This window comes from Hypanus sabinus, chromosome 16 (assembly GCF_030144855.1).
Source record: "Hypanus sabinus isolate sHypSab1 chromosome 16, sHypSab1.hap1, whole genome shotgun sequence".
Lineage (NCBI taxonomy): Eukaryota > Metazoa > Chordata > Chondrichthyes > Myliobatiformes > Dasyatidae > Hypanus > Hypanus sabinus.
The window spans coordinates 5,405,924-5,428,413 of record NC_082721.1 but is presented as its reverse complement, the minus strand read 5'-3'; the positions used below and the strand labels follow the sequence as shown (position 1 = coordinate 5,428,413).

At 42.8% G+C, this 22,490-nt stretch overlaps 1 protein-coding gene across 8 annotated transcripts in view; it reads right to left on the bottom strand.

Moving 5' to 3' along the window:
- The window catches only part of LOC132405962 (nuclear factor 1 C-type-like), a 474,435-nt gene that overhangs the window by 129,492 nt on the left and 322,453 nt on the right, over positions 1-22,490 (bottom strand). For all 8 annotated transcript variants that reach the window (XM_059991009.1, XM_059991010.1, XM_059991008.1 and 5 more), the window contains exons 7-8: positions 16,702-16,830; positions 11,288-11,475 (exon numbers count right to left, since the gene is read on the bottom strand). In XM_059991009.1, coding sequence (XP_059846992.1) covers positions 11,288-11,475; positions 16,702-16,830 — 317 coding nt within the window. The remainder of the gene's footprint in view (positions 1-11,287; positions 11,476-16,701; positions 16,831-22,490) is intronic.

Sequence of the window (22,490 nt, the reverse complement as noted above, 5' to 3'; positions counted from 1 at the left end):
AGGAAGGAGGTACAAGAGCCTCAGGACTCACATCACCAAGTTAAGGAATAGTTATTACCTCTCAACTATCAGGCTCTAGAACCGGAGGAGATAATACCACTCACACCAACACTGAACTGTTCCCACAACCTACGGACTCACTTTCAAGGACTCTTCATCTCATGCTCTCGATATTTATTGCTTATCTATTAATTATTATTATTATTATTATTTGTTTCTTTGTATTTACTGTGAATGCCCACAAGAAAATGCTCTTAGGGTTGTATATGGTGACATATGTGTACTTTAGTAATAAATTTACTTTGAACTTTGACCCCAGTTTGTACTCATCTCAAAGCAAAGTTGAAAGTCAATTTATTATCAAAGAACATACAGTATATATCACCACACACAACCCTGAGTTTCATTTTCCTTCTTGCATTTATAACAAAATAAAGAAGTACTATAGAATTTATGATAAAAATATACATAAAAAGACTGACAAATATCCACAGTGCATTCAAGCCCTACCACAGCTGCCAAGCACTCTTCCGTGATTCCATTTTGGTCGGGAACTGCCACTTTGCATGTGACTTGGCTTTCTGGAGGTCAAAAGCTGGACCTCTTGTACTTGAAGTGCTCTGGGTCACTTCATCGGACACAATCATTCACAATCATGCAACAGCAGATATATTTCTTAAAACAGTTTTCTAAATTAATCCTAAAACCACAAAGAATCAGCACCATAAGTTATTGCCGCCTCCTGCTCAAATTATTTTGTTAAACTGAGAGTCCTTGTGCAGGATTCCCTAAAGATTAACTTGCAGGCTGAGTTATTGGTGAGGAAGGCAAATGTGATGTACGGATTCATTTCGAGATGACCAGAATATAAAAGCAGGAATGTAACGCTGAGACCTTAGAAGGCCCGGTGAGGCCTCACTTGGAGTATTGTGAGCAGATTGGGTCCCATTTCTAAAGCAGGATGAGCTGACGTTGGAGAGAGTTCAGAGGAGGTTCACGAAGATTATCCTGGGAATGAAAACTTAATGTATGGCCTGTACTCACTGGAGTTTAGAAGAATTGGTGGGGGGGGGGGGGCGGTGGAATCTCATTGAAACCTATCAAATATTGAAAGGTCTAGATTGAGTTGACATGGGGAGGATATTTGCAAAAGTGGGAGAGTCTAGGACCAGAGGGCACAGCCTCAGAATAAAAGGACATCTCTTTAGAATAAAGATGAAGAGGAATGTCTTCAGTTAGAGGTTGGCAAATATGTGGAATTTACTACCACAGGTGGCTGGGCAGGCCAAGTAATTTGGTATATTTAAAGCAGAAGTTGATTAATGAGGGTGTCAAAGGTTATGGGGATAAAGCAGAAGAATAGGTTGAAAGGGATAATAAATCAGCCATGATTGAATGGTGGAACAGACTCAAAGGGCCAAATGGCCTAATTCTGCTCTTACATGGTCTTAAAGAAAGAGTGCGATCAGTTTTTGCCATATGTTGCTACAGTTAGCAAGTTAGTGCTGTTGCCTGACCCAGCTGACAGACATACATTAAGGAACCAGAACTGACAACTGTAGGCAATTGACACCTACTTAGGTTGAAGCGTCCTAGACCCATCCAATATGGCCCTCTGTTGGTAGACCATGGATGCTGTGTCCTAGCTGTCTATGTATACGCAAGACAGGCCAGTACGATATGGAGAGCAAGCTGTTGCCCATGCAGCAGGCTCCTCATCTCCACATGGCTGATGAATCCAAAGGAAAGCCAGAGACCGATACAATTTGGCACCAGCGGTGATGCAGGAGTTTCCCATCAGCATTGAATTCAACGTCGGACTGCCTTAGGGACTCCAGCTCTAGATTTTTTTTCAGGGTTTACTTCCAAAGCCTTTCCTATGAGTGGGTGTAACTGCAAGGCAGTGAAGATTTGACATCAGCATCTTCCTTCTCCATTCCCCCAATATAATTTCCGATTTCAATGTTTCATCAGAACTTTAAAATTGACACCCGTTTTTCATCGTAGGAAACCTGGGCAGCTGAACTTTCTGTTATAATTAAAGAGAGATGTGTGACAGCAAGTTATAGATGCAGGAAAGCTGCTACAGTCTATGAATTATTGGCAAACCTGCTCATCAACTCCTACAGAGATATAGTTTGCAGTCTGCTAATTGTGCTTTAGGAAGCTACCTTTATTTAAATTAATTTGCTCAATTTTATTTATTTATTTACTTAGAGATACCACAGCCCTTCGCGCTGTGCCACCAGCAACCCAACAGTATTACCCCAGCCTAATCACAGGACAACTTCCAATGATTAATTAACCTACTAGCCAATAAATCTTTGGACTGTGGGAGAAACCTAAGGACCTGGAGGAAACTCACATGTTCCACAGGGAAGGTGTGCAGATTCCTCAATGAGGGCATCGGAAATGCACTCCGAACTCCAACATTCTGAGCTGTAATAGCATCACGCTAACCGCTAAATAGCTTCATTGGACACCAGAGATGAGTGTCCAAAGGAAACCAATTTTCTTTGATTATCTCTGATGTCCAACGAGGCAATTAGTGTGCATTTGATGACTAGTTCATATTCTATATCTGTGACTTCAGACAACGTTGATAGGGCATAGTGCGACATAAAATAATCACTGAACTGAAAGAATCTTCATTGGTGGTCTTGGAACTGCTAAATGATGCCCTGTAATAGTGTCCGTTTGTGACTGCCCACTTGCAATGTATTCTTGGTTTGGTGTTTTGAAATTGCAAGAGGAAGATAAGACGTTGCTCTCTGGTATCTCACTTGACGAACCTCTTCACTTGGCTTACATGGCACACTGGGATGTAGGGGTGTCCAGGGAGGAACTGAAGGGGCTTGTTGAGTCCATTCTGGGGTAGCTCTCTCACCTTTGGTCCCCACTGGACAGTCAGCTCTCATTCATGACTCCAAGTAGCATGTGACAATGGCCACACCGCTTTGATAGGTGGACTAAACCAGGTGAGGGTTGCCAGCGGGCCTCATACGTGCCTCATAAGGTAGACGTGTCTGTTCTAGCATGCAAAGTCAACTCTGGCAGATTGGGCGGATGAGATCAATGGTGAGATCTAACAGCCAGGAGGGTGGTTCCGTAATGCCTTTTGGAGAGCAAAGGGCATGACAAGGCGTGGAAGAAGTCATGGTCATCCATTGCAAGTAAGGAAGCCCCCCAGTTTGTGATGACTACTCGGACCACTGGAACCCGGTTTTGAAGGTTGAGAGAGTGGAATTCCCCCAGTGCAATGGCTTTTCCACATCAAAAACTCTCACACAAAGATGGACAATCACCACATGATAACCAACACAGATGTCAGAGACTTTGCTTCCCCAAACAAAGCTGGGCTTGCAGATACAAACAGACTCAAAAAAACACAAGAAGTTCTGCAGATACTGGAAATACAGAGCAACAGAAAAAAAATACCAAAGGAACTCATTAGGTCAGGGTCTATGGAGAAGAGTAAACAGTAAAAGCTTTGGGCCAGGATTCTTCATCAGGACTCCTGGCTGAAGTTCCTCCAGCAATCTGTATGTGTTTCCAACATCTGCAGAATCTCTTGTGCCAACAAGAAGTTTAGCAATTTGAGAATGTAAACAAAAGATACAGGTGTGTGATGTCACATGACACATGATGATTCCATGTCCCAGGTTTCAGCTGAAATTTTACCAGAATACATTTTCACTTGGAACTGGTAATGCTGAAAGTAGATGTTACTCTAAATACAACACACAGGGATAAAAGAATAGTACTTTATGCGTTGCAACACAAATTGCGCAGAAATGGGCTTCAGTACGGGACACACAGAGTCATAGAACACTACAGCACAGAAACAGGCTACTTGGTTCATCTAGTCCATGATGGACTGTTATTCTGCTCAGTCCTATCAACCCCCACCTGGACTATCGCTCTCCCTACCTCTCCCATCCATGTACTTATGCAAACCTCTTAAGCTTTGCAATCGAATGAACATCTATCACTCACTGGCCAGCTCATTCCACATTCACACCAATCTCTGAGAAAAGAAGTTCCCCTTCAGGATCACCTTAAATCCCCTTAGCTATTTCACCTTTCACCCTTAACCTACTATGTCTAATTCTAATCTCAGTGAAAGAAGCCTTACATTTACCCTTATTATGCTGTATAATGATTTATTACACCTCTCTCAAATCTCCCCTCATTCTCCTAACCTATTCAACCTTTCCCTAAAACTCAGGCCCTCAAGTCCTGGCTACATCCTTGTAAATTTTCACTGCACTCTTTCAATCTTATTGATAACTTTCCTCTAGGTGGGTGGGTGACCAGAACTGCACACAACACTCCAAATGAGGCCTCACCAACATCTTACACAACTTCAACATAACATCCCAACTCCTGTACTCTTGTCCGTTTGTTATCTGCTGCGTTGTATGATGTGGGTAATCACGGTCTCATGACCATGATTGTTCTTGGCAAATTTTTCTACATAAGTGGCTTGCCATTGCCTTCTTCTGGGCAGTGTCTTTACAAGATAGGTGACCCCAACCATTATCAATGATCTTCAGAGATTGTCTGCCTAGCGTCAGTGGTCACATGACCAGGACTTGTACCAACTGCTCATATGACCAGCCACCATCTGCTCCCATTGCTTCATGTCACCCTGACTAAGGGGGAGAGGGCTAAGCAGATGCTACACCTCGCCTAAGGGTGACCTGCAGGCTAACAGAGTGAAGAAGCACCTTATATCTCCTTTGGTAGAAATGTATCTCTGTCCTGCCAGCTGCTTGTACTCTGGCCTTCATAATTCATTATGACCCTACTTATCTGTGACGCCGCTTTCATGGAATTACGGTCCTGTATTCCCAGATTCCCCTCTTCTACCGCACTCGTCAGAATCCTGAGGAGTGTGGTAGAACAGAGACACTGAACAGAATGATGATAATCCTAATCTTTCTGAAGTGCATATTAAATATCAGCTTTTAAAGCAGATTTCTGCCAACAGTTTAACATAAAATTCTTTGGTAATGACTCTAAGTTACATATATTCTCTCTATCAGTATAATATATGACCAGACTACAATTATATACGGAATAAAACTAACAACTTTCCAGCTAACAGCTGCAATTTTGTGCAGCTGGAAGCAATCAATGGTTTTCAGCGGATTAGTGGAATTATCATTCAAAGAACAAATACTGAAATGTTAAACAAACTGCACTCAGAAACCTGAACTGTAATGAAGCAGTGCAGACTAATCTGCTAAACAATCCTTGCTTTCTTTGCTTAACAAGAGCACATGAAATAGATGCTTCAATACTGGGAAATGCAGAGAAGTGTCAAATCATAAACACAAGAGATTCTTCAGGTGCTGGAAATTCAAAGCAACATACAAAATGCTGGAGGAACTCAGCAGGTCTGGGGTGGCAGCTATGGAGGGGAATAAACTGTCGACATTCTGGGTCGAGACTCTTCATTCTCGATTCAGGATTCAAGATTGCCATTCCGGTACGCAAGTATTAGGGAGAATGAAATAATTGTTGCTCCAAATCCAATGCAGCAGCAAAAGCACAATAAGATAAAGAACACTACAATGATAAAAACCACAATAAATAAAGTGCAAAATTCTGAGGTTCGTATATAATGCTAGGGAGTCTAAGACTTTTGCACAGTACTGGATTTGTCAACATGGGGCAAAGAGAAAATTTGTAAATTTGATGGGAGAAAAGGATTTTGGGAATGGTGAGGATGGAGTGTGGCTGGAGGGGTGTGGGACAGGTGGCAGAGAAGGAGTGCCTGTGGCAGGGAGTGGCATGGGTGCAGACAAACCCATCGCTGAGACACCTGGGCAAGGTCATTTGACTCCAAACAATTGGTTTATTTTATCACTACAGAAAGTCTCTCTGGTGCCTCTTGCTTTCTCCTCTCTCCCTTCCGTTTTTCTCAACCATGATTCCTCTCTCCCTTTCCCCTCCCTCTCTCAGTCCACAATAGAGACCCATATCAGAATCAGGTTTATCATCACTCACATTTGCCATGAAATCTGTTTTTATTTTGTTGCAGTAGTACAGTGCAATACATAAAATTACTACAGCATTGTGCAAAAGTCTTTGGCACCCTAGCTATATACATTAATTACCCAATTTTTGCATAGTACTTTACAAATACAGAAGATAATTTATATACATGGATTGACTGTACATCTATAAAGTGATGCTGGGCACAGGAGTGTCTGTACATAAGGTGACTGACAGGTGGTTGGGGACGTGGAGGGGTGAGACAGCGGGTGGAGGTGTTGATCAACCTTAGGCCTTCCGGAAAGTAACTGTTTTTGAGTCTGGTGGTCCCGGTGTGGATGCTAGGCAGCCTCCTCCCTGATGGGAGTGGGACAAACAGTCCGTGAGCGGAGTGGGTGGGATCTTTCATGATGTTACTGGGCCTTTTCATCAGGACAGTTTTAGAATAAAAGATTTTTCTGTGGCTGAAGAATTTCTCCGCTTAGGTGCTGCAACCAGTTTTACAGCACTCGAGCATGACCATTGCCTTTCAGATACACGAATCTCCCACACAGCACAATTTCGGTCTCGAACCACTTGAGTGGGCATTGGTTGACGGAGAACAGCTGCGAAGAGTTGCCTCTCATCATGACCAGAGGATCAGAAAAAGCTGCAAACCCAGTCTACTCCATCATGGGCACCACCCTCCCCAGCATTAAAAAGGCAGCATCTGTCGTTAAGGAACCCCATTACTGGACATGCCCTCTTCTCACTGTTAACATGAGGGAGGAGGTACAGGAGCCTGAAGACACACACTCAGTGATTCAGGAACAGCTTCTTCCCCTCTGCCATCAAATTTCTGAATGCACAATGAACCCATGAACATGACCTCACTATTCTTGCACTACTTACTTTTATATAAATATTTAATTATACATACTTTTTTTATTATTTATATTATTTTTATGAATTGCATTTTACTGTCATCACAAAACAAAATATTTCATGACATATGCCACAGTTACTATACCAGATGCTGATTCTGAACAGAACTCAGTTCAGGAACAAATTTATAAATATGAACCAGCAGTGCCGCAGTTATGGGACACAGCCTTAAAATACCCTCCCCTCCGCTTCCTTATTCTGGCTTCACCGCCCTTTCTTTCCAGTCCAAATGAAGGGTCTCAGCCTGAAACGTTGATAGTTTATTCATTTCCATAGATGCTGCCTGACCTGACGAATTCCTCCAGCATTTTGGAGGGTTAGCCTTTGGATGACAAAAGACAACGGACAGCAAATGCAGGAGATTTTAAGTAAATATTAAAACCCTAAAAATATATTCTGAAGAGTTAACCTTCCTTTTTTTCTTTCTAATTTGAGAGACCAGTCGCATATTTTTAGCATCGCTTATAACTTGTTTATTTTTGATCATTTTGACACTTCAGGTAAGTGACTCATTTCTCACTGAGAACTTCACACCCAGATATTGGCTGGTACTAACATTTTGAAAATTCTGCTGCACCTTTTAACACTGCACCTTCATGCAAATTGCCAAACAATTGCCTGCTTCCGCCTGCCTGCCAGATCTGTGTAGATGGAAGAAATAAACAAGAGAATCATCCCTCGAACTTGAATTAGATCATAAGACTTAGGAGCAAAATTAAGCCATTTAGTTCATCGAGTCTATTCTGCCATTCAATCATGGCTGAGTTATTTTCCCTCTCAATCTATTCCCCTGCCTTCCCCCTGTAACCTTTGAAACACTAACTAACTAAGAACCTATCAACCTCCACTTTAAATATACCCAATGACTTGGCCTCCACAGCAGTCTGTGGCAATGAATTCCTCCTTATCTCTGTTCTAAAGAGATGTCCTTGTATTCTGAGACTGTGCTGTCTGGTCCTAGACTTCCCCACTATAGCAAACATCCTCTCCACATCTACTCTATCTGGGCCTTTCAATATTCAATAGGCTTCAATGAGATCTTCCCTCATTCTTCTAAATTTCAGAAAGTACAGGCCCAGAGCCATCACAGGCTCCTCATATGTTAATCCATTCATTCCCAGAATCGTTCTCATGAACCTCCTATTGCCAGCACATCCTTTCTTATCGTTGTTACCATAAGGAAGGAGGTACTGAAGCCTGAAGACCCATACTTAGTGATTCAGGAACAGCTTCTTCCCCTCTGCCATCTGATTTCTAAATGAACATTGAATCCATGAATAAAAACACAAAATGCTGGCAGAACTCAGCAGGCCAGACAGCATCTATGGGAGAAGGTAGTGACGACGTTTCGGGCCGAAACCCTTCATCAGGAGTGATGCCATTGAATCCATGAACACTACTTCACTACTTTTTTTTATTTGTTATTTTAACCTAACTTCTTAAAAGACATATATATATATTTACTTTAATTCAATTTTTTCTCTATATTTATTTAGCATATATTGCATTGTACTGCTGTCAAAAATTAACAAATTTCATGACATTAAACCTGATTCTGATAAAGGGCCCGTATCTGCTCACAATACTCCAAGTGCGGTCTAACCAATGCTTTGTAAAGCCTCAGCATTATATCCTTGCTCTTGTACTCAATCCCTCTGAAAGTGAACACTAACATTGCATTTGTCTTTCTTACCACCGATTCAAACTGCAAGTTAACATTCAGGGAATCCTGCACGAGGACTCCCAAGACCATTTGAACTTCTGATTTTTATAATTATTTTTAGATAAGGGGCTCAAAATTGCTGACAATAGATAGAACATGTCAGTATGTAATCTGTAGAAGCCTCTGGGCTGAACTCTAATTGATAATTATCCATATATTCAATTTCAAGTTTCATTGTTATTCAACCATACACATGAATACAGCCAAATGAAACAGCAATCCTCCAGAGCCAAGGTACAAAACACAGTACCGACACCACACAGCACACTACACATATAGTTACAATACTCAAAGGGTAATAATGGAATCTTGTCTCTAATAAGCACATACTGCAGATAACTGATTCTGTAAGTCAAACAACCTGTAAACATCCGGGAACAATCACTGAAAATTGTCCAGTTAACACTTAGGGAAATTTGAGCAACTCTTCATTTCTAACTCAACAGATCAGTTCTCACTTCATCTATTTAATTTTCTGCAGATTTTACCCATTCTAGGTGCTGCTAAATTTAAGCCAGCCGGTGGTGTAGTGGCATCTGCACTGGACTTCAAAGTGAGTGGTCCCGGGTTCGAATCCGGCTGGCTCCTTGCACGCTTTCCACCTGTGCTGGTTGAGTGTTGAGTTAGAAACTTGACCTCGTAAAAAAAGGACAAATGCTAAGGAAACGGCAATGTGCCACAAGGCATGGAGAGATATTTAAAGGTACTGCTTAAGGAAATTGTACAATTTCCCTGGTATAGTAGCTGCATTTAAACTCACTGACTTCTGCACAGATAATTTTAGCTTTAAACTAAATGCCACAGAGAGAAAGGAATAAAATTCAGAAACAGATTATCATGAAATTTGTTGTTCTGTAGTGACAGTACAATGCAATACATCTAAAAAATACTAGAAGTTACAGTAAGAGAGTAACGTGCTGAGGAAGTATTCATGGGTCAATGGATCATTCAGAAATATGATGGCCGAGGAGACAAAACTGTTTCTAAATTGTTGGGTGTTGGTATTCAGTTCCCTGCACCTTCTCCCCGAGGGCAGTAATGAGAAGAAGGCATGTCCAAAATGGTGAGGCTTAATAATGGATGCCACCTCCCCGAGGCAGCACCAACTGAGGGTATCCTCGGGGAGGGTTGTGCGTGATGAAGCTGGCTGAGTTTACTACCCTCTGCAGCTAGTTCCGATACTTTGCATTCACCCTCGGTGAATACCAGGCAGTGGTGCGATGGGGGGGGGGGGGGCGGTGGCGGGGGTCCTTAATGATGGATGTTGCCTTGTTGAGAAATCTCCCTTTGAAGATGTCCTCAGTTGTGGGAAGGCTGGTGTCCTACTGAAACTCATGATGAAAGATAATATAGCTGTAATGCTATATTCAGAATGCAGAATATAGAGTCACAGCTTCAGAGAAAGTGCAGTGCTGATAGACAAATAAAGCGGAGATAGACAGGGAGTCCAAGAGTTCATCCTGTAGTGTACAACAGATCCGTGCAAGAGTTGGGAGAGAAGCTGCCCTTGAGTGGTAGGTGCTCTGGGAGAAGTGACTCTTATTGCTTAAGAAAGATGAAGATGAATGAAATTAGGGTATGTTGTTGTGCTGGCATCTCATAAAAGAGATGTGAAGCAAGATATAAACACAGGAGATTCTGCAGAGCAGCACACACAAAGTACTGGTGGAACTCAGCATGTCAGGAAATGCATAAATAGTGAATGTTGTAGTTTGAGAATCTTCATCAGGACTTGTGAAGCAAATCAATGTTTTCTCAGAATAGGAATCAGAATTAATTGGAATTTTAGCACTTAGCACTGCAAAGTGTCATCACAGTCCACAGGCAACTTTAAACTATCAACTCTTAGCACAGTTAAGGCATTTGTTCTGCTTTTTTTGTGCAATGTGTCTGATGTTCACCAGTTGGTCTGTTCATTTCCTCCTATGAAAGCCTTCATCTACTTGGTGACCAAATCAAAGGGACATGAGTGCTGTGGTAACGTTGCTGAAATTCACCCGGGCAAAACATGATAAACCTACTCTTTCATACAGTGCTGAATGAGGAATCTGTCAGACTCCACAAACATCATAGCACACAAAATTCTCAAGGCAAAAAACTGACTCCTGGACACCTTTGCAAGATCTCATCAAAACCGAATACTTGAGACATTTTGGAATTGATTTCAAACAAATTCCGTGGCAGCGGAGAGAAAATTTTGGGCACCACAGTAGCGCAGCAGTTAGCAAGATGCTATTACAGCTTGGGGCATCGGAGTTTGGAGTTCAATTCCAATGTCATCTGTAAGGAGTCTCTGCACGTTCTTCCCATGGAATGTCTGCATTTTCTCCAGGTGCTCAGGCTTCCTCCCACAATCCAAAGAGGTACTGGCTCGCAGGGTAATTGGTCACTGTAAATTGTCCTGTGATTAGGCTAGGGTTAAATAAATGGGTTGCTGGGCAGCGCATGTTTGCAGGCCAGAAGAGCATATCTCATGCTGTACCTCAATAAATAAATAAGGTAGAAATCCTAAACTCTGGGAAGATGATGTGCACTCGTGTACTGAACCCCACAGTCTTGGCAATCTCTTTTATGGCACAGAATGAGGTCCAGTTTCCCGTTTTCACAGAAGCGCGTTGCAAGAAGGATTACTCTTACCGGGCCTGGTTGTTGGTTTGACGTGTCACAGGCAAGTGAGACCAAGTCCTTGAGAGGGTCCTGAGGATTGAGATGAGGTGGGAACCGGATCGTTGTGTGCGGGAAATAGCCTGACGCAGTCTGTGGCAGGATGGAAGTTGTTGGAAAATGCAAAGATGGAGAGGCATGGGGACTTCTCGACGCAAGACCTAGAAAAACACAAAAGCACAGATTTAGTTCCAGACGACTGGAAGGGTTATACATATTTTGAATTTTTAAGGTGAGAATTATTTACTTTCTCATGCTGCTGTTTATAGTATCACACCACAAGACACAATGCATTTTTTTACAGCTGGTGTTTTCTATCTCCCATTTGTATGTTATTGTTTTTAATGAACTTGTCCTCAAATTTCAAAACACTTTTCATTCAGTGCATTTTGCTCAATTTCTGAAATACACAGAGTGGCTTCTCCAACAAAACTCTAGAAGCAAGACATTCTGCAAATAACACACATAAAATGCTGGAGGAACTCAGCAGGTCAGGTAGCATCAACGGAAATGAACAAACTGTTGATATTTTCAGCTGAGAGCTGAGTCCCAATGAACAGCCTCAGCCGGAAATGTCGACTCTTTATTCCTCTCCAGCTGAGTTCCTCCAGCATTTTGTGTGTGTTTCAATCAAAGTCTAACTATCTATTTATCTACCTATCTGTCTATCTCTCTATCCACACTTAGTGGGCACTTTACCAGGTACCTCCTGAACCTAACAAAATGGCCTCTAAGTGTATGTTCATGGTTTTCTGTTGCTGTAGCCCATCCACTTCAAGGTTCGACATGTTGTGCATTCAGAGATGCTCTTCTGCACACCACTGTTGTAACGTTTGGTTATTTGAGTTATTGCCACCTTCCTGTCATCTTGAACCAGTCTGGCCATTCTCCTCTAGCCTCCCTCAATAACAGGGCATTCTCGCCCACAGAAGAGCCACTTATGGGATGTTTTTGTTTCTCGCACCACTCCCTGTAAGCTCTAGAGACTGTTGTGTGTGAAAATCCCAGGAGATCAGCAGTTTCTGAGCTACTCAAAGCATGGTCAAAGTCACTTAGATCACATTTCATCCCCATTCTGATGTTTGGTCTGAGCAACAACAGAACCTCTCAACCGTGCCTGTCTGATTTTCCGGTAAGATGGTGGCATGTGGGAATGCAGCAGCCTCTCAGGGAGCAACCAAAGGTGCTTTTGTCTTTGTAAAATTTGCTTTTACATTCCAAAGACGATTCTCCTCCAAGAACATTGGGCACTGCAGGGTTACTCCATCAGTGAGCTGCTGGTTGATCAGAGCAGCTGGGCCAGCCGAGATATTGAAGGAGCTGGTCGGGATATCAGACGAGCTTGCCAATGTGTGGGAGGAGCTGCCCTGGCTGCTGACCATGTTGCAGCCCACTACTCGGAGGCTTCAGAGTTGGTGCAATATAACTGTGCGAAATTGTCTCAGACATTTCACAAGACTCTATTGGACAGTGATAACGTAAGTTGCTGCAGGCCTGTTTCCCTTGTTTGGTGGTGAGACAGTTGACATGGGTGCTGTGTAGCCTCAGCTGTAGTGAAATCTAGGCCTCAAGCCTCGGGCTTGCCTGCTGCTGCAGACCAGGTGAGAGACGAGGAAGCGCTACAGCGTGGTTGAGCTCAGCTGGGGCCTGACTGCTCCCATTGGTGCTGCTCTCTTGTGTTCGAGCAGTGGAATGACAGACTGGATTGTGTGCATATGGACACTGCTGGGAGGCTTGACCGTCAGTTGCAGAACATTGCTGCTCAGAGTCTTGGACTATATGAGGGGTGATTGACAAGTTCATGGCATAAGATTGAAAGAGTCAGTTTTAGAAAACCTAGCACATTTATTTTTCAACATTGTCCCCTCCTACATTTACACACTTAGTCCAGCGGTCGTGGAGCATACGGATCTTGGACCTCCAGAAAGTGTCCACAGCAGAGATGATTGATAAGTTTGTGGCCTGAGGTAGAAGGAGATGAGTTGTACAGCTCTCATTACATGCACGCTCAGTTCAACTCTTTGAGTGATTATGCAGAAAGTTTTAGTTAATATCTCATCTCCTTCTACCTTAGGCCACAAACTTATCAAATACCCCTGACGAGTCATTAAGTGACGAGTTAACCAACCAACCAACCAACATGCCTTTGGGATGTGGGAGGAAACTGAAGCACCCTCTGGAATCCTATGCAGTCACCGGAACAACATGCGAACTCCACACAGACAGCAATGGCAGCTGGACTGAACCTAGTTTGTGGAACTGAGAGGCATTGGCTCTACCAACTGCACTTCAGTGACGCAGTGGCTCTTAAAGTTGCCACAGCTGAGGGAGGTAGTGGGGAAAGCTCCCACTGCCTATTAAATGCTCCCAATGGCGTGCATCTCATATAGCCTCTGACAAACAAGTCCAGCTCCTGGCCTTCATATGTGGCTACTACTGACAGGAGAAGGGGCAAAGGCGGGTTACTGCCACCTTAAAACCATTCACTTCAGGAAGATGGGGCTTGTCAGTGTGGCTGGCAGCTCATCTAGGAGAAGGAAAACTCTGTTCTCAAACCTCCGCTGCCTTGTGGTTATACACACTGTTTGGGGAAGGCTTTGGGAGTAAACCCTGAGGGAAAATCCAGAGCTGGAGTCCCTAAGGCAGTCCTACATTAAGTTCAACACTGATTGACAACTCATGCGACACCGTTGATGCCAACTGTATCAGTCTCTGCCCTTCCTTTAGATTCATCAGCTACATGTAGAGGGGGAGCTTGCTGTATCGACAATCGTCTGTGCTGCCCTGGCTTGCGTATCACATGGACAGCAGGGATACAACATACATGGTTGACCCCAACCTCCGCTGTAGCAGCCAGATAAATTTTGCTTTCTGTTTCAAATGGTGCTGGGAGCTGCGAGATGCAGCTACCACATCAAAATGTGGCTGGCTTTCCACCTCTTACTTAATAACCCTTTCAAACATTTCACTGACCTTACTGTATACTGGAATAAAAAATTATAGAGTGTATTGTAGTATAGTGCAAGGATTAATTAAACCAGAGGAATGTTCTTTCATACAGTATTTACAACAGGACCATTACTGTATCATCCCGCAGTTTGGAAATAACTAATGCTTTCAACACATCTTTTTGTCCGAATTAATATTCACACCACAGAGACCATCTTATATCATAAACACAAGAGATTCTGCAGATGCTGGAAAACCAGAGCAACACACATTAAATGCGGAGGAACTCAGCAGGCCAGGCAGCATCAATGGAGAAGAATAAACAGTTGATGTTTCAGGCCAAGAAATGTTTCAGGACTGGAAAGGAATGGGGATGTTGCCAGAATATGGAAATGGGGTGGGGGGAAAGGTGATAGGTGAGGCCAGATGGGAGGCAGGGATGAAGAGAGAAGCTGGGAGGTGACACAGTAAATGGGAAGATGGAATCTGATAGGAGGGGAGAGTGGACCATGGGAGATTGTTGCATATTTTGAATTAATTCGAGCAACCAGCTTCCAGGGAATGGCTTGCAGTTTTGATGTTGCTCACTCAGAGTTCTACCATTCGATGAGGCATCCTGACAAGCTGGATCAGTGTGTGGTGTAGAAACTACTGCGATGAACAGAAAAGCTCGACAATGGGTAGTCAAAACTGTGCAAAGCATCATCAGCACTAGCTTATCCACCATCGTGAGCAAACTGCATTTACAGAAAGGTGCCAGAAAAGGGTCAGGAGCATCATGAAGGATCCCACCCTCCCTGCTCATGGACGGGTTGTCCCTCTCTCATCAGGGAGGAGGCTACGTGGCATCCACACTAGGACCACCAGACTCAAGACCAGTTATTTTCCCCCAGAACCTTCACCTACTAACCACTCCCACACCTTCAACCACCACTACTTTATCATGTCAGTCACTTTATGTAGACACTCCTGTGCCTAGCATCACTTTATGAACATAGAATCAATCCATACATACAAACTATTTTATGTATTTATATTTATTCTGTTTTTTGTTATTGCATTCTTTATCTTATTGTGCTTTTTTGTGCTGCATCAGATTTGGAGTAACAATTACACTTTTACACTTGTGTATTGGAAATGACATTAAGCAATCTTGAATCTTGACCCTATTTGTGCCTTGTTCTACTCAGAAACAACAGGCAAGGATAAGATAGGAAGCTTGTGGTGACACTAAATTAGGAGGTGTTGTTGATAGTGATGAAGCTTATTGTATGAATCTTGAGAGTTGGGAATTGGACCAAGGAGTGACAAATGCATTTCAATACGGATAAGTGTGGGGTGTTGTATTTTAGAAAGTCCAACAAGCATAATACAAACCATGAATAATAAGGCAATAGGGAACTTAGTAGAACAAAAGGAACTTAATGTGAACTGTAATTCTTTACAGTGCCAGCAATCTGAAGATCGGGGTTCAATTCCACTGCAGTTTGTAAAGAGTTTGTATGTTCTCTCCAGGACCATGTGAGTTTCCTCCAGGTGCTCTGGTTACCTCCCACATTTCAAAGATCTATGGATTAGGGTGGACGTGCTATGATGGTGCCAGAAGCATGGCAACACTAGTGGGCTGCCCCCAGCACATCCTCAGATTGTGTTGGTCTTGACACAAACAATATGCACTTGAGTGCACACATGCCAAGTAAAGCTAATCCTTATCTTTTCTGAAAATCTTTATCTTAGCCAATTTTTAAGCTGTAATGTACAGAAAGATGACCATGAAATGCAACATAAGTATAGAACATATGACTATAACTTTATACACTTACTTGCTCAGTAGACATTCCTAAAACAAAGCAGAATTGGTGTTGGTTTATTATTTTCACATGTACCGAGATACAGTGAAAACTTGTCTTGTATACTGTTCATACTGATCAACTCATTACAGAGTGCATTGTGCTAAGACAAGGTAAAACATTAACAATGCAGAATAAAGTGTATCTGCTGCAGAAAAAGTGCAGTGCAGGTACATGATAAGGTGCTAGTTCATAATGAGGTATATTTTAAAGTCACGAGGCAAAATTATTTGGTTAATCACGAACGCAAGAGGTTCTACAGATGCTGGAAATCCAGAACAACACATACAAAATGCTGGAGGAACTCAGCAGATCAGGCAGCATCTATGGAAATGAATAAACAGTCGATGTTACAGGCTGAGGCCCTTTATCGGGACTGATAAAGGCTCTTGGCCTGAAATGTCAGCTGTTAATTCCTCTCCACAGGTGCTGTCGGACCTGCTGAGTTCCTCCAGCATTTTGCCTGCTGCTGCTCTGGGTAGTCAGAAGTTCACAAATATGCAAACTAAAGCAGGTGACACCCAATGAATGATGGGAAGTCCCTGTTATTGGCTACATTTCCATGAGTAACCTTGACAATGCACTTACCGCTGTGCACTGCGATAACAGGACGGTGGTGCTGTGTGAAGCTACTCAATCGTGAAGAGGAGTCCTGTGGAGAAGGGCTGTTAAATGGAGATTTGTCCATCTCAGTCTTCTTCACGGTAGGGGAGATACCTAACGGAAACACAAGCAGAAGCACCATCAGTACATCCCATCCCCATACTCCTGTGCATTCTTCTCTGAGGCTGGAGCATGAGGGGAACTCTCAGAGCTTTTGGATGATGAGACCTTAGATACTAGGAATAACGGCATCGTGCCAATGCAATCCACAATCAGTGGAATCAGAATCAGGTTTATTATCACTTACATATGTGTCAAATTTGCTGTTTTAACCATAAAACCATAAGATATAGGAGCAGAATTAGGCCATTTGGCCCAACGAGTCTGCTCCACCATTTCATCATGGCTGATCCATTTCCCTCTCAGCCCCAATCTCCTGCTTTCTTCCCGTATCCCTTTATGCCCTGGCTGATCAAGAATCTATCAATCTCTGCCTTAAATATACTCAATGACTTGGCTACATAGTTTTACGACAACCGTAAAGAGGTATGCAAGGTGTGCAAAAGATGGATAGGCAGATTATGTTCATGGACCTTTCAGAAATTTGATGGTGGAGAGGAAGAGACTGTTTCTAGAACGTTGAGTGTGGATCTTCTTGGCTTCTGTTCCTCCTCCTGATGGTAGTAATGAGAAGAGGGCATGCCCTGGGTGGTGAGGGTCATTGTGATGGATGTTGCCTTCTTGAGGCACTGCCTTTGAAGATGTCCTCGGTGGCTCATAATGGAACTACAACCCTCTGCAGCCTCGGTGGCTCATAATGGAACTACAACCCTCTGCAGCCTCTTCCGATCCTGTGCATTGGAGCCTCCATGCCAGGTTGTGATGTAACCAGTCAGGATGCTCTCCATTGTACACCGGTAGGAATTTGCTAGAGTCTTTGGTGACCCACTGACTCATCAAACTCCTCATGAAATAGAGCTGAGGCCCCTTATCAGGACATATGAGGTAGTTCAAGGGAAAACAGGAATTCAGAACACAGTGATTTGGAAAAATTCAGAAAACAGTTACAGAGAAAGTGCAGTGCAGACAGACAATAAGGTGCAAGGACGTAACGAGATTAATAATGAAGTCAAAAGTACATGTCATTGTATGAGAGGACAGTTCAATAGTCTCCTTCCCCACTACAGTACTTGAGACATTTACCGGGACTATTGTATGCGAAGAGCATTGTTGAGGATCACAATCTCTTTGACTCACTACCATGAGGAGCATCAGGACTAGCACTGCCACACTGGGTTACAGCTGAATGTGAGACTAATGAATACCCAGCTATGGGGACAGGGAGCTGTTTACTGTTTAGCTGTGCTGCTTTTCACTCCATACATTTTGAATTATATTTTATTAACTTATTTATGGTGAGATTTTAGTTTATGTGCTGTGTGATATATGTTCTGTGGGTGCACCATGGTCTGGAGGAATATTGTTTCATTTAGTTGGATATATGTACATTCAGATGAGATTAAACTTGAACTTGTCATCCATGGCTACTCTAGGCTCTGCCAGTGCTCACATCCAGCAAACTGCCTTTTCCAAAAGCTTCCTCCCAGAAAATCCCATAGGGCTATTGAAACAAAAACCTCCCACCATGGTAATAGTAGCTTCCCAGCAATTAAAGTTTCCAGTTTGGGTTCATCAGCTGCGTGGAGAGGGAGAGCTTGCTGCATAGGCAACAGCTTGCCCTCCATAACGTACTGCCCTGGCTTGCATATTTAGACAGCTGAGATGCAACATCCATTGTTGATCCTGACCAATGGAGGTCCTCAATTCCATATCCATCGTATAACCTTGAACTTTATATTTTGTATAGTTCTTTACTCTTTATAATTGCTGAATGTTGTTTTTTTTTTGTTGCATGTCATGCCCTGACCAACAGGTCAAAGTAAATTCCTAATATTTGTAAATGTATATGGTGTAGAAAGTTGATCCTTCAACACCATCATCTCCTCAGTGCGACTCTCCAAGCTTCGCAACCTGGGCCTCTGTACCTCCCTCTGTAAGTGGATTCTTTACTTCCTCAACAGGAGACCATAATTGGCATGGATCGAGGCATCTTCAAAGGTAATACATCAATGAGGTGGCACCCATCATTAAGGACCCCTATCACCCAGAACCTGCCCTCTTCTTATTGCTACCATCGAGGAGGAGGTACAGGAGTCTGAAGGCACACACTCAGTGCTTTAGGAACAGCTCCTTCTCCTCCACCATTAGATTTCTGAATGGACAATGAACCTATGAACATTACCTCACTATTAATTTTGCTCTTTTTATTTAATTATAAATATGCACTAATGATTTAGTTATTTTTATGTATATAGTATAACTTATGGTAATTTATAGACTTTCTATTATTATGTATTGCAATGTACTGCTGCTGCAAAACAACAAAATTCATGACATATGCCAGTGATACAGTATTAAACTTGATTCTGACTCTTATCCTATGTCTCATGGTCTACATTTATCCCATTTTAGTGTCAACACACAAGACTCAACCTTTACTAAATTCTACCAGGAAGGACGTACAGGAAACACACACAAAATGCTGGAGGAACTCAGCAGGCGATGGAACAGGAACCTGAATTCACAGTTACATGTTAGGAATATCTTCTTCTCCTCTGCCATTGGATTTCTGAATGGTCCATGAATCCCACGAACATACCTCTGTAGTCCTTTTTATTGTACTGTTTATTCATTTTTCAATTTGTAGTAATACTGCTGCTACATAACAACACATTGTAAATCAGCGATAATCTGATTCTGATGTGAAGTGCAGGTAAAAAGATTGAGCTTCCCCTTTGCCACCATATTCCTGAACTGTCAATGAAGCCCATGAACACTATCTCATTATCTCCGCTTGGTCGAGCAGCTCCACTCCACCTGCAGAAACCAACAGGATTTCCCGGTGGCCAACCATTTAATTCCAGTCCCCATTCCCATTCCGACATGTTGTTCCAAGGTCTCCTCTTCTGCCATGGTGAGGCCACCCTCAGGATGGAGGAGCAATACCTCGTATTCTGGGTAGGTAGCTTTCAATCTAATGGCATAAATATCAATTTTTCCAACCTCTGGTAATTTTATCCCCCTCCCCCTTTTCCAACTCTGGCCTCTTACCTCTTCTCCTCACTTGCCTACCATGTCCTACTAGTCGCCCTCCTCCTTCCCTCTCTGCCATGGTCCCCTCTTCTCTCATATCAGATTCCTTCTTCTCCAGCCCTTTAACTTTTCCACCTATCACCTCCAAGCCTTTTTACTTCAGATCCCCTTCCTCCACCCACCTGGCTTCACCTATCACTCTCTAGCTTGTCCTCCTTCTCCATCCCTACCTTATTCTGGAATCTTCTCCCTTCCTTCTCAGTCCTGAAGAAGGGGCTCAGCCTGAAAAGTTGACTATTCATTCATCTCCATACATGCTGCCTGACCGGCTGGGTTCCCCCAGCATTTTGTGTCTGTTGCCCCCTATTTTTGTTCTCTTTTTGAACTACTTATTGTAGTGTAGAGTCATAGAAGAGTCACAAAATACTACAACACAGAAACAGACCCTTTGGCCCATCTAGTCTTTGCCAAACCATTAATCAGCCTAGTCCCATTGACCTGCACCCAGACCATAGGCCTACACATCCCTCCTATCCATGTCCTTAACCAAATTTCTCCCAAATGTTGAAATGGTCTTCTTAAACATTTCACCTTTCACCCTTAACCCATGACTTCTATTTGTAGTCTCACCCAAACTCAGTGGAAAAAGCATGCTAGCATTTACCCTATCTATACCCCTCATAATTTTTTTATGCCTCTATCAAATCTCTTCTCAATCTTCTATGTTCCTATCAATAAAGTCCTAATCTATTCAAGCTTTTCCTATAACTCAGGTCGTCATGTCCTGGCAATATCTTTGTAGAATTTTTCTGTACTCTTTCAATCTTATTTACATTTTCCCTGTATATAGATAACCAAAAATGCACACAATACTCCCAATTAGGCCTCACCAATGTCTTAAACAACTTCAACATAACATCTCATCTTCTGTACTCAAAACATTGATTTATTAAGGCCAATGTGTCAAAAGCTTTCTTTATGACCCTATCTACCTGTGACGCCACTTTCAAGGAATTACGGATCTGTATTCCCTGATCCCTGACTTCTACCACACTCCTTAATGTCCTACCGCTCACTGTGTAAGACCTACCCGGGTTGGTCCTCCCACATCACACTTGTCTGCATTAAATTCCACGTGCCGTTTTTCACCTCATTTTTCCTGCTGGTCCAGATCCCACTGCAAATTTTGATAATCTTCCTTGTTGTACACGACACCCCCAATCTTGGCGGCATCTGCAAATTTTCTAATCCATTTTGTCACATTATCATCCAGATTGTTGATATAGATGACAAACAACAATGAACCCTGTGGCACACCTCCGGCTACAGGCCTCCAGTCAGAGGGGCAGCCAACTAGAACCACTTTCTGGCATTTTCTGTGAACCCCAGAGTTTAATCCAATTTACCACCTCAGCTTGAATGCCAAGCAAGTGAACCTTCTTGACTAACCTCCCATGAGGGACCTTGTCAAAGGCCTTGCTAAAGTCCATGTAGACAACATCCACTGTCTTGCCTTCATCAAGTTTCTTGAGAACTTCCTCAAAAAAACTCTACAGGATAGGTTAGACAAGACTTAAATTGCACAAAGCCATGTTGACTATCCCTAATCAGTCCCTGTCTATCCAAATACTTATATATCTGGTCCTTTAGAATACCACCCAATAACTTTCCCACTATTGATGTCAGGCTCACTGGCCAGTAACTTCATGGCTTATTCTTGGAATCTTTCTTAAACAAAGGAACAACATTAACCATCCTTCTATTCTTGTCGCCTCACCCATGGCTGAGGATGTTTTAAATATCCTGCAATTTCCACACTATCCTGCATATACCTGATCTGACTCCTTCACCATTCTCTATTCTCACTTCCCTCTCAACTTATCTCTTTACCAGACTATCACCTCCCTCCATATGGCGCTCTTCCCCCTTTTCTTTCTTCCATGGCCTTCTGCCTTCTCCTATCAGATTCCCCCTTCTCCAGCCCTGTATATCTTTCACCAATCAACCCCAACTCTTTACTTCAGCTCTCCCTGCCCCCCTTTCCAGTTTTACCTATCACTTTGTTGTTCTTTCTCCCCCCACTTTCTTACTCTGACTCCTCATCTTTTTTCCAGTCCTGATGAAGGGTCTTGGCCTGAAACATCGACTGTTTACTCTTTTCCATAGATGCTGCCTGGCCTGCTGAGTTCCTCCAGCATTTTGTGTGTGCCACCTAAACCTTTTATCCTTGCCTTTTATTCTGATGGGAACATACAAGCTTTATCCTCTCAAAGTTTCAGTTTTGAAAGCCGACCACTTAGCAAGTACACCTTTGCCAGAAAGCAAACTGTCCCAAACCACACTTGCCAGATCCTTTCTGATACCATCGAAATTAGTCTTCCTCCAATTTGGAACCTCAGCCTGAGACCAGCGTTATCCTTTGCCGTAATGACCTTATGATCACTAGATGCAAAGTGTTTCCCTGAACAAACTTCTGTCACCTGCCCTGTCTCATTCTCTATAGGAGTTCTTGCTTCATACTCTCTTTAGATGGGACTTCTATGTACTAATTCAGGAAACTTTCCTGAAACTTTTCTCATCCAGCCCCTTTATTGTATGGGAGTCAATATGTGGCAAGGTAA